Here is a 12,654-nt window from a genome sequence, read left to right as displayed (position 1 = left end):
CAGAGTAGATCAAGGTTACTATGGTAGCATTGTATTGCTTTGGTCGCAGTGTGTTGAAAAAAAAGAAAAAATAATGTAATAAAAAAATAAAAACAATAAAAAAATTGAAAAAAAAAAATTATAATTATTTTTATTTTTTTTACATACTGTCACCAGTTAGTGCCCCTGATCACTGCCACACCAGTTATATAATAATTCTGTACTGGACTGGTAACATATGTGAAAAATAAAATTGTTCTTTTACTTTTTTTTTAATTTCTACATTTTCCAAAAAATTGTTACAAAAAATGACAACCTCCAAAAAACTCACCATGCCTCTTACTAAATACCTTGGACTGCCTATTTTCCAAAAATTGATAATTTGGGGTATTTGTTATATCCTAGCGTTTTCAGGCCTCAAGAAATAAGTTGGGCCGTCAGTACATCAGGATTGATCAATTGCCAGATATATATACCATGGTTTGTGGATTCTATAACTTTCCTACAGACTAAATAATATACACTAAATTGGGGTATTTTCACCATAGAAATGTAGCAGAATACATTTTGACATAAATTTAGGAAGAAATTTTATGTATTTGAAAATTTTATAACAGAAATGAAGAAAAAAATTTTTTTTTCAAAAGTTTCAGATTTTTATTGTTTATTTAGCAAAAAATAAAAAACTCAGTGGTGATTAAATACCACCAAAAGTAAGCTCTATATGTGTGAAGACAATGATACGTTTTTTATAGGTAAAGTATTGCATGACCGCACAATTGCCATTCAAAGTGCGACAACACCGAAAGCTGAAAATTGGCCTGGGCAGGAAGGGGGTAAAAGTGCCCGGTACAGGCGCGGACCAACCATTTGGAAACTCGGGCACTGCCTGAGGGCCCGGGGTCAGTAGGGGGCCCCATGAGATGCCCCTGGTACCTTTTTTCATAGGCTTTTTTGAGTTTGGGCAAGGACACAGGGGCCACATGATCCCTTATTGCCCGGGGGCCTCATGAGTAGTGAGTCCGCCCCTGGCCCGGTATTGAAGTGGTTATAGTACCTTAGATTGTACGCCCCTTGAGGGTTAGAGACTGATGTGAATGTACAATATATATATGAAAAGCGCTGCGTAAAGTACCTGAAATAAATAAATAAAGTGGTTGTAAACCCAGTGAAGTAATTTGTCTACACAAATTGTACATGTTTATCTGCAACCATCTCTCCTGTACTGTGTCCTAAAACACACAGATCAAAGGCTATTTTTCAGCAGTAGAAGGCAGAGGGCAGGGATACAATGTTGCACACTGCACAGCTCAGGTAGGAGAGATTTGATTGGAAGAAAGGGACACACCCACATCTTCATAGCACACGGGAAACATGCACAGCAGAAATGATCAATTGTAGGCTAGGTGATGGAGCTCTCCTCCCCTGTCCCCCTCCATGTCTTGGGAGTCTGGGAAACCTTTCAGTAGTAAACCTTTCAGTAGTGAGTCATGCAGACAGCAAAGGAACTGGACAGCAGAGAGAAATGACACTCAGTGCTTTGGGCTGAGGCAAGTACACACTATAGACGGATATGCTTTGTTAATTTTTCATGTCAGTGCTTTACATCCACTTCAAAATGTCACTTTTGGATAGACTGGTCCTTCCAAAATAAATGTGATCACAAAATACTAAAATGTAAACAGGTTTGTGTTACTAGGTTTTAAGAGAGGTGCAAATGTGATCTAATCATGTGCATTTGAATAAAATTTTGATGTGTTAGGATGTGATGTTTTTATATTTGCTGTTTCCAAGGATACCTCAGGTGAAAAACACCCGACCAAGACGTTCTTCATAACTCCCCCATCAAAAGTGCAGGAAAACATGTTAGCATATATTTATACGCTTTTCTTTGTGCTTTTGATGTGTTTTCATACATACTAGTACAGTCAAACTGCATCATGCAGAATTCTTTTTTAAATGCAGCGTGAGCCAGCACACCTAAAGAGAGACATCTGAACAGATCTGTTGACAGTAAAATCCAGACAAAATGCACTGGTGTGGAGAGAGTCTCAGTATATCACTCATTTAACACAAAACACAACAAAATATTGCCTACTCAAATCCAATAAAAGCACATTAAGTCAGAGTAAGGAAAAATGTGGAGATAGGAGGAACAAGAAGGACTAAGGATGAAAAGGGCACCAAGGAGGGAGGTAGAAAGTGAAAAAATGGGAAGAAGTTATGGTACAGCTTTACTTCTAAGAAACAGAACAAAAGACTGTGTGGTACAAAAGCATCCTATGGGAGGAGAGTGATGAAATCCAAATCAGTACTTTACGAGACAGCCCTGAGCAGTGTGTATTGATGGAGACAGATAAAAGGACTGTCAGCAGGCCTGAAAACACTGAAATCACAAAAGCAAAAAAATAAAAGACAGAGACAAAATAAGGGTAAAATGCAATGGGCCACACTTTGACTGTCACAATGAAACAAAAAGATGTGAATTTGACAATTGTGTTTATTATTTTCTGAAACAATAAATATATGCACTATGATGCAAATGTCTTCAGTGCTCACATCAAATTCTCACCATTCAAAGTAGCACAAAAAAAAATGACCAATAAAAATAACTATATACATGATCCCCCACCCCAAATACAAAAAATACATATTATAAACATAATAAAATAGAAATATTAATGCTTACAACAATCTAAAAAATCCTACACATGTACAGAAATTGTACAAAACATATTTGCTTTTGCTTTGGCAGCATTAGCAAGTTAGTCTGTAGTGTATTACAAAACAGTTTCTCTACATTCAATTGTTTCAATCTAACTGAAAAACATTTTGATGGTTACATACATAGTATCCACAGTTTTCTTTGATTGCTTTTGATTTTAAAGTGATCAAAAAAGGATTTTCTTTTAACATTAAATAGGAAATGTAAGTGAATTTTATTCTGAGAACAAAGCGAATTGCAACTAAATTTCATTGGCTTCTTTCAGGAACAAAAAAATGTATATATATATATATATATATATATATATATATATATATATATATATAAAATATGTTTTTTTTTCTCAGGAAAAAGGGAACAGAACTCCTCCTTTTGAGTCACCCCCTTTTTCCACCACCTACCCACCTCCAAGCACCATCCTTTGGTCCTCACCCCAACCTCCATGTACCACCCCTTTAGGAGAATACAGAATCAAGTATTATGTTGTGATGGTAAATAATTTGTTAATTATAAGCTGTAAATTATATCCCTTGCAATCAGCAACAATACACCCCCTTTCAACAATAGACCCCCCTCCCCCAGAAACAATAGACCACCTTAGCAACAAGTTACCCCCTAGCAAACATAGACCCCCACAAGAAATTACTCCCCCTCAGTAATAGACCCCCACCAGCAGCAAATGATCTCTGAGCAGTCAGCATGAATAGACCCTCCAGCAGCCAAAAACAACAGACCCCTACTCAACAGTAGATCCCTCCCAGCAACAACTGACACCCCTAACAAGATATCCCTGTTCAGCCTACATCAATCGACCCTCCAGCACACCTCAGCACCCCTTGCCATTCCATACATTCAGTGCTGGAGGTGCCGGAACCGAGTTCCGGCACCTGTATATACTGCGCGTGTGTGTGTATATGTATATATATATATATTAAAGTGCATATTTGTGACGCTATAATGCAAAAAGTAGACAAAATATTTATTTGCAAAAAACGGATTATTCATACTGTACATTTTTTTACATGGATCTTTTGAGAGCTCTCAAGAATTTTAGGATGAACACACAAATCTTGACTTCGACAAACAAAACATATGGCATCTGATCAAATGTAAATACCTATAGTGGGGTATCTTTTAGATTTAGTGTGACAGGTACAACTACTGTTCTCTAGCATGTCAGATAAAAAGACCAATTACAGCTAATATATGTTCATTGAAAGAATCAGAACATCTATTTTCATTATTGCAAGAACCTGGTTTTACCTTGTGATTTGTCTGATTGCCTATAGATTGGTACTCTGACTGGGCAAGATAGGGCAAATGCTCTGCACCAATCAGAGCTATGCTGCAGTGCACATGTGTGTGCTAAACAGGGTACATGTTGATAGGACAAGAGAACAGAGATGCTTAAGTAATGATTTTCCAGGTTACTGTTGCTGCCCTTTCTACTTCTTGATGGATCTGTGCTGTAGCAGAAGACCTAGCTGCACTTTTTTTTGGCTGAGTTGCCTAGATTACCAACATGGTTCAACAGAATTGAAGGCCAATCAGTAAGTAAAATAGTTCCTATATATTGTATATATTTCAACTGCTTATTTAGCTGCTTGCCCAAAAGTCAGCAAGGCAAGGGTTTTAAAGTACCCCTCCCAAACCCCCGAAATTTTATCACATTAAAAAACAAAGGTTATGTCTATATTCCTAATCCTCATTTGCAGCAAAGTATTGTTATCCAATACTGCAGGCATTTGCAAAGGTGTCCAGTAATCCATAGCAAGATCAGGTTTCAGCGGATACAGATGTCAGACTAATTAAAGGTTTTTGACCATAATATCTGGCTGTTAGAAATACTGCACTTAACATATTGCTCTTTAAAATTAAATAAGGGCCACTAAGAATCCATGCATAAAGTGTTCTTACATCTTTTTCAATGTACATTGAATAGAATCCATTTTTTTTTCATTACATTTTGGGACATGCAGGTGCAGTGGAAATTTAAGACTGTAGGTAGATGCAAGAATATAAAAAATGTGAAGGTTGTCTCCCATGTATATACAGCGCTGTGCTCTATTTACTGAGATTCACAGAGATTATGTATTCTGTACAGATTAATTGTCTGCCCTATGCTGGCTGGCACATTTAAGACATTTACTGCAATCTGATTTGCAAATAGGCACAGCCTAATTTTTCTATAGTAGCCCCCATCATTTACTTCTGTTAGATCCTTGCTACGACTGTTCCAGTATTTAAAAAAAAAACAAATAAAATTACATGGTACCTGTTTGAGAACCCTGTGCATAAAAAAAATAATAAGAAAATATTATAGCAACTCTGGCACAGGTAGCCAGATGTGCCTGCAAACACCTGCAGCAGCCTACCATAACACCCAAATATCGGGCTGTTCTGAAAGACAAAACTCTGACACTTCCAGAATAGTTTCTAATTTGCCCACACCCAGGGCCCATGCTAGACTATTTTGTGCCCTAGGCACCCTAAGCAAGACCAGTGACTTGTGCCCCCCCCCCCCTCCAAAAAATAAAAAATAAAACTTCAACATTTTTTAAAACAGTAGAGAATGATCTAATATAACATACTACATGCATTCTCCATACACTCTCTATACTCACAGCACACTCCATGCATTCCCCATACACCCCCTATACTCACAGCACACTCCATGCATTCCCCATATACTCTCTATACTCACAGCACACTCCATGCATTCTCCATACACCCCCTATACTCACAGCACACTCCATGCATTCCCCATGAACACCCTATACTCACAGCACACTCCATGCATTCAGTAGCCTCCATTCTAATTTTTTCCAGGTCTCACCATGTCCCACCCATATATACCATTGTGTTCCTCATCCTCTATGATATCTGGGATGTAGTAGCTTTCCTCTGACATGTGACCCACCTGTCACACTCTGACCTTCAGCTTTCGGAATGTTTTCTGGTGCTTGAACAACAACTTTCCCCATACAAACACTTGCATTCTGGCAATTGTGCCGGCCACCCCTACACAGGGGACGATGCTGGCCATGGAGAACTACATCCCAGAGTGCAGTGCATGGCCCCATGTTCTGCATTAGGCACTGACTGGCTGGGAGAGAAGTCAGTGCCTCTGTGCCGGGATGGAGTTGGATCCTCTGCGGGTTCCTCTGCAATGAAGCTGTTGTGCAGAGCCAGACTTCAGCTTTTCTCTGAGGGAGAACCACCGAGACCAGACAAGGTCCGCTTTCTCTGGAGGGGGAACCCAGGACAGCAATGTTGAGATCCTGTTTAGTGTGATCTGTATACCAGTGGCCATTGTTGCACGCTAGGTGGCAGTGTGCCCTAGGCAGCTGCCTAGTTTGCCTATTGGCAACACTGACCCTGCAAACACCTACCCCTCCTCCAAACTTTCCTTAGTAGTTAGCATTCCTACCTTGCAGCACTAGGGTCCTTAATTTGAATCCTGGTCAGGAAACTATCTTCATGAAGTTTGCATGCTTGCCCTATGCTTGTGTGGGTTTCCTTCGGGTAACCCAGGTTCCTGCCACACTCCAAAGACATACTGGTAGGCTACCTGGCTCTTGTCTATAAACTGTCCCTACTGTGCCCAAGATGGCCTCCTCACCATTTATTCCAAACAGCAGATGAAGTGCTTTGAGTCCCAGTGGAAAAAAAGCCCTACAGGAAATATTAATTAATATTGGCCGATCACTATGATTAGGGGCATGAGGTAGGAAGGGGTGTGCAGGCCTAAACACTACCAAAAAGTATCAGAGATTTGTCTGTAGGAATAGCCTAACCTTTAGGCCCCATTCACACCCATACAACGTGCTTATGCAAAAGTAGCTCCTGTACCTTTTTTTTGACAGTGAGCCTCATGCATCTTTGTAATGCATGTTTTGGAGCATTCTGTTTCTTGACAAAATACGTGTCAGCTAGCTGTTTCTGGGGTGTCATTAAGCAATAATATTTGCACCATAAGTGAAATGTGCATTTTGGCACCTTAACGGGAACACATGCAAACATGCCCTAGATTGTAAGCTCCAAGGAGAAGGGCCCTCGAACCCCTCGTGTATTGTATTGTATTGTTACTGTACTGTCTCGTGCAGGGGCGGACTGACCATTTGGAAACTCGGGCACTGCCCGAGGGCCCGGGGTCAGTAGGGGGCCCCATGAGATGCCCCTGGTACCTTTTTCATAGGCTTTTTTGAGTTTGGGCAAGGACACGGGGGCCCCATGATCCCCTATTGCCCGGGGGCCCCATGAGTTGTCAGTCCGCCCCTGGTCTCGTGTACTGTCTCCCATTATAATGTACAGCACTGAGCAAACCGTTGGTGCTATATAAATACTGTATAATAATAATAATGATAATAATGTTCATTTCTGCATTCATTCCCAGAACACGCAAGTGTGTGAATGGGGCATTAGGCTTATGAGCAGGAACTTGGAGACTGCTGCAGGTATGTGCAAGCACCTCTTGGTCCCTGGGCTTTCTACCTGAACAACAGGTTATTTATTTATTTTATTGCTTTATTGCAATTGCTTTATTGCTTTATTCCCAACTTTTTATAATGCAGAAGTATAGTTAAAAGAATTTTGATAACATAATACAGTAGGAAACACAAAAAGCATGGTAAATGTATACTAATGTTATAAGCTGCAATCATTTTTATAATTGCATTAGAAATGTTAGTGATTTTGTAGATATATTAAGAGTCTGGTATGCATTTTCTCAATCTCTCTCTCTTTATTATTATTATTGAATAAATGGAATAAATAATTTAATACTCTTAATAAAAAAATAATTGTACAAAAGTGATTCATACTAAATATACAAACAGATTTGTGTGCATAGCCTCCTTATTTCACAAATATTACAGCACAGATGAACTAAAAAGGAAACATTTCTGAGATTTTGTAGAAGGTGCCTCACTTTTCTGGTACCACTGAGAACTGCCTGCACAAAACATCAAGTGAAAACCGCGTCAGAAAATAAATTAGCAGAGTTAAAGGTTGATGTTTCTTAGTAGTAACTTAAGGAAACAAAGAAGACTTTACAGTGGGGAGCTACGGTACTTATTTCAAAGGTGCTAAATTTGTAACAATGTAAATGCAAGATGAGATAATTCCTTCTGAAGTGCTACAACGAACTCTTCAATATGTTATAACGGGCACACAGCAATTTTGATTGCAGTGGCTTTATCACAAAAGGATGGTTTTAGATATAAGCAACTCTTTTCTTTCTAAAAGGATCACTAAATTACAAAGCAAATAAAGTGCAAAATATAAGCAACCCCCAAAATCCAGGTCACTTTGATATACAAACCTTGACTCAGGCTTGGCAAAAATTATGCAATTTTCTTTTCTTCAACCTCAAGGTGAAGGAAAGCAAATCAATTGATTTCAACACTTACTGGGGCAATTCTCTCCATCAGAATTCAATGATCACTGCTGCTGGCTGTAACCAGCGACAGTGATCCTACGAAAAAAAAAAAACAACAACATGCTGGTTGTACTAAAGTCAATCGATAGATCGACTTCAGTACAACCAGCCTGCCCATAGATGGATCAAGATTCGGCCAGTTCCTTCTGAACTAGCTGAATTTTGATCTGTCTACGGCCGGCTTTACTTGTCTAAAGATAAGAGCTGGACTAGGACCCCCTGATCTCCCACAAGTTTTTGTTGGACACTGAGGCTGCCCTTTAACTGGAAACCCAATGGGGAGTTGATGGCCAGCTTTTGGCTTTTTTCCCAAGATAGGTTAAATTTGCATACCAAAGCATCCTAGGTTTCTGGGGTCCTGGGGGCTTGTGAAATAATAACACATATGTGCAGCAACGTGAAGAAGCCTGTACTTCATTTACACATTCATCAATTAGTGTAAATGAAGTGCAATCCTTTTAACACTGAAAAGGGTTGCTTTCAGATAGTTAATAACAGGTTACAATTTTCAGCATACAGAATGGTTGTATTTTTAGTTCAAAAGCAACTTACTTTATTGTTACCTTCAACTACTTTTATTATCATGCTATCAGTCTATACACATGTAAACATACCTGTGGCTTACACTCTTTCAAATTACTTTAAATTTTAAAATCCTAGTCAGTTTCCACCTAGAAAGGGGGTGAAAATGCATACTGCCATCATGATGGAGGCACAACAGTTAATTGCCAAGATGTGTTTTATTTTACCATATCCCCTTCCTTTAAAATACACAGGGAATCATTTTGCAAGTGGTCATGCTGATAAGACACTGCTGAGCTAGTCACTAGTGAACATGATTCAGTGAGAAACATGGACGAAGCAGGTATGTAACAATAAAATAGAATTCCTTTATCGCTTACTGTGCCACAAAGGAGTACTTGTGGCATGTACTCTCCTGGTCCCCATCTTTGGTACAGCTCTCTTGCAGTGCAATGAATGGATTGGGACTGTTAATTGGCTAGATCAACTATAATGCAGGCCATAGAAGGCTCAAAAACCGACTGTGTTTTTGTCCAATAAACAAAACATCAGTCGCTCGTTAAACCGACGTAACCACCAATTATTATGAAAATCGGCCGACCAAGTCATAAACTTCACCCCATATAACAGGCAAAACTTCTGTTCTTTCCAGGTCACGGCTCATGTGTATATTTTTTTCGTAAAAACGATCGTACGATTTGACCATCATTGATGCGAAAATCGGTAGTTTTCCACGAATTTTACAACATGACCGATAATCCAAAAGTGGAAAAAACATGAAAACTGGCCGACGAAGTAACCCACCAACAGTGTGAAAATTGGCCGATTAATCTTTCAGATGAAAAATTGGCCAATTTTGAAACAGTCTATGGCCGGCATAAATAATGTTGTACCAGATTAACAAAACACTGTTCCTATCACAATAAGAATTATGTTAAAGAATATGTAAACCCAACATGTCATATTCCTGATATATGCCTTCTATAATATGTATGAAAAAATATTGTTTATATTGCTTCCTTTGTGTGAAATTCCTATTGTTCCTGCCAGTGCTTTCCTATTAAAAACTGATCACACTAGGCAGGAGAGCAAACCATGGTCAGTTTTTTTAGCTGTGCTGGAACTCAAGCTGCTCTCCTCCAATGATCAGACGTGTACTGACATGCCCCTTCTGCACAACCACTCACTGGGAAGACCAATGTGCTGCTGTTTCTCCTCCCCTAACTGTTATGCAGTGAAGAATAGAGGGTATGTGATCTTTTTTAAAAGAGAAGGTAAAAAAAGAGTATTTACCATGTTTTTGGTATCTATACATAAATGTGTTGCCTTTCCTTTCTATTTTAAATGGAATAAGTGGTTTTACAAAGTGAGGGTTTACCAATTCTTTAAGACTATTAAAGATAGTTATCTTCTCTTTGTTATAACTAGTGCCTATAGGCCAATACAGTGCAAAGTTTGCTAGACTGCCTTTAATTAGAAAACCTTTGCTAACCTGATTGTGTGGCCTACCACAACCTCAATCTATTAAAACTTGATTTATTTCCTCAGATATTGTATTCTCCAAATGATATATCTCATATTTGTATCAAATCAATGCACTTCATTTTAGGCTTCCAGCAGAGGTAAGTCTATGCAGTAAGACAATATTTAAGGTGCTCTTTTAATAAAGGTATTTAAGAAACTAGACTATCCAGGAGTACCTGTTTAGAAATACAATAGGTTGGTCTATTCCTTAACAATGGTGTACAATGGAAAGGTAAACCTATTCTAAGTTGATTAACTTTGTATCTGTACACATTCTTCCACAGATTTTATGTTGACATTTCTGGTATCACTTGGATATTTGATATTCATATATAGATATGACATTCATGAAATTCAACTCTTGGAAAAAAAAGAGGCATAATTACATTGGCTTTTGAGCACTGACTACATTCCATTGTGAAACTTTTCTAGGTACAGATCATTGTTGTCTCCTCTCAGTGCTAAAAGAGAATTTAAATGACTAAGGTAAAAAGATAATTTGGAGTTTGATTATTATCTGACATTGCCTATAAGTACCATTTGATGAATACAATTTATGCAAGCATGTTTCTTTCATACAATGTGCATAGATATCTTTTTTTGAGATGACATGCAAAGTACTTACTCAGATATGGTGGCTTGTAAGGCGCTCTGGTGCCAGAGAGTAGGCCATCCAGCTCCTTCCTCTCCTGCGTACTACCTCCTCCATTCCCATTGCCCACTCCCGACAGCCCTTGTAATGCCTTCTCTTTGCCAAATGTGGAAAAAGATCTCTCCCCTCCTGGAGGCACCTCAGGTGCTTCAAACACTTCAGTGTCCGGAACTGAGTCCATGCCGGGCACATGAAGGTTACTGCGGTAATCTGCCGCCTGGCGGCCATCACCGGAAGGTACAAAAGAAGGCATCCAGCAGCGGTCCGAGTGGCCCAGAGCTTTGCACTCTTCTGTGCAGTTGGAGAACAAGTCAGCACCTGTAATAGTTACAAAACATGGTATTAGTAGGCATCAGAAACAGGTTTTCAATTATATTGTGCTTAGAAAAGCAATTGAACCAAATTTTCCAACTCCAGTAATATATTTGCATAGTGTCCTTAAGTTGAAAGTGGGAAACAAATGTGCACATTGTGAATTTTTATAAATAATTGCTTTACTTTTTTTAAATCCCATTGGATGTCATGGCTTTGCAATGGATTACAAAGTGCTGGTAGGGAAAATGTACAATTGGATAACTTGGGAATTCCAAGAGCACTGGCTTTCTACTTAACATCAGCTCCATGAATGCTGTGTAGTAACCTTTAATTAACTGATTTTCCACTGTATGTCACCAAATCAGATAATGCTAATTTTTGCCCAGTGCAGCAGTGTCTTAATTAATTGTAAATAAAAGCAAGAATACAGTGTGCCAAAATGCATTTTCATTTTAAGGTCTTGGTTAAGTCTAGAATAAATACAACATGATGAAAACTCAATCTTTAGACCTCCAGAAAGGTGACAGTGAAAATCAATTAATGAATGGCAATTTCTGAGTGTTTAACACGTATACTCAACAACTAGAGTATTGATAGACATGAATAAAGAGTTTTCATTATGTGATTGCCCATAATCTTTACTTTGATGATATTTTTTATGGTTTGAGTGAGAAAATTAGCTATTAGCTATTGCATCTGCTGTATTCAAGGTACATTTGTCGCATTCTGCATATGTCTCATTGCATGATGCGTATTGTTATATAACATGGACTTTGAAAATCATAATTAGCTCATTCTACACTGCTGTCTTGAACAATGTGTCATGGGATGCCATAATTCAGTAGAGATAGTAGAGAGTCACGCTCTCTTGAAAGTGTTCTCGCCGGGCCGGAGCCTCAGCGCACCAAAGAGGTCAAAGCTAAAAGCTGATGTATTCATATTTACAGCAGACGTCTGGTGTGTCCATATGGGGAGAACAATGTGTAAAATGCCAAGGATAGGATGTCTGCGGAATAGTCTATACAGCATGTCTGTGTGAAAATGCAAATATGTGAAGAAGACTCATTTTGATTTTTTTTCATCTAAATTATATAAAGAATAGCAAAATGACTGAAATGACCACAGGCAGCTGTTTAACCACTCATTTGCAATTTAGTCTCATTTGACAGCATCTTTTTATAACTGCAACTAGCATATATTTAAGCAGATTTCTTTCTTTTTTTCTTTCTCTCTTTTCCATTCCTCTCTTCTTGCTACCTTAGCCTTACTTTTTTTCACCTTACTACGTTACTTACAATCTTTTTACTACCTTCTTTTCTTTTTTTCTTTCCCTCTTTCTTTTTTCTTTATTTCTTTCCTTCTTTTTCATTCCTCTCTTCTTACTACCTTACTTACAATTTTTTACTACCTCCTCTCCTTGCTACTTTACTTACTACCTTCTTTTCTTTCTTTCTTTCTTTCTTTCTTTCTTTCTTTCTTTCTTTCTTTTTCTTTCTT

At 38.4% G+C, this 12,654-nt stretch overlaps 1 protein-coding gene across 3 annotated transcripts in view; it reads right to left on the bottom strand.

Annotated features, from left to right (window-relative positions):
- PCDH10 (protocadherin 10) overlaps positions 1-12,654 on the bottom strand; it is a 97,427-nt gene that overhangs the window by 72,293 nt on the left and 12,480 nt on the right. For 2 of the 3 annotated variants that reach the window (XM_089672206.1, XM_089672205.1), the window contains exon 4: positions 10,816-11,160. In XM_089672206.1, the coding sequence (XP_089528332.1) occupies positions 10,816-11,160 (345 nt within the window). Of the gene's footprint in view, positions 1-7,510; positions 7,659-10,815; positions 11,161-12,654 lie in introns of those variants that run through there. The other variant, XM_089672204.1, reaches the window with a different exon arrangement.

Source organism: Staurois parvus, unplaced genomic scaffold (assembly GCF_062004578.1).
Source record: "Staurois parvus isolate SC_StPar_1 unplaced genomic scaffold, SC_StPar_1.0 ptg000122l, whole genome shotgun sequence".
NCBI classification, from domain to species: Eukaryota; Metazoa; Chordata; class Amphibia; order Anura; family Ranidae; genus Staurois; species Staurois parvus.
Note: the sequence above shows the minus strand (reverse complement) of the source record. Positions and strands in the feature narration are given on the sequence as shown.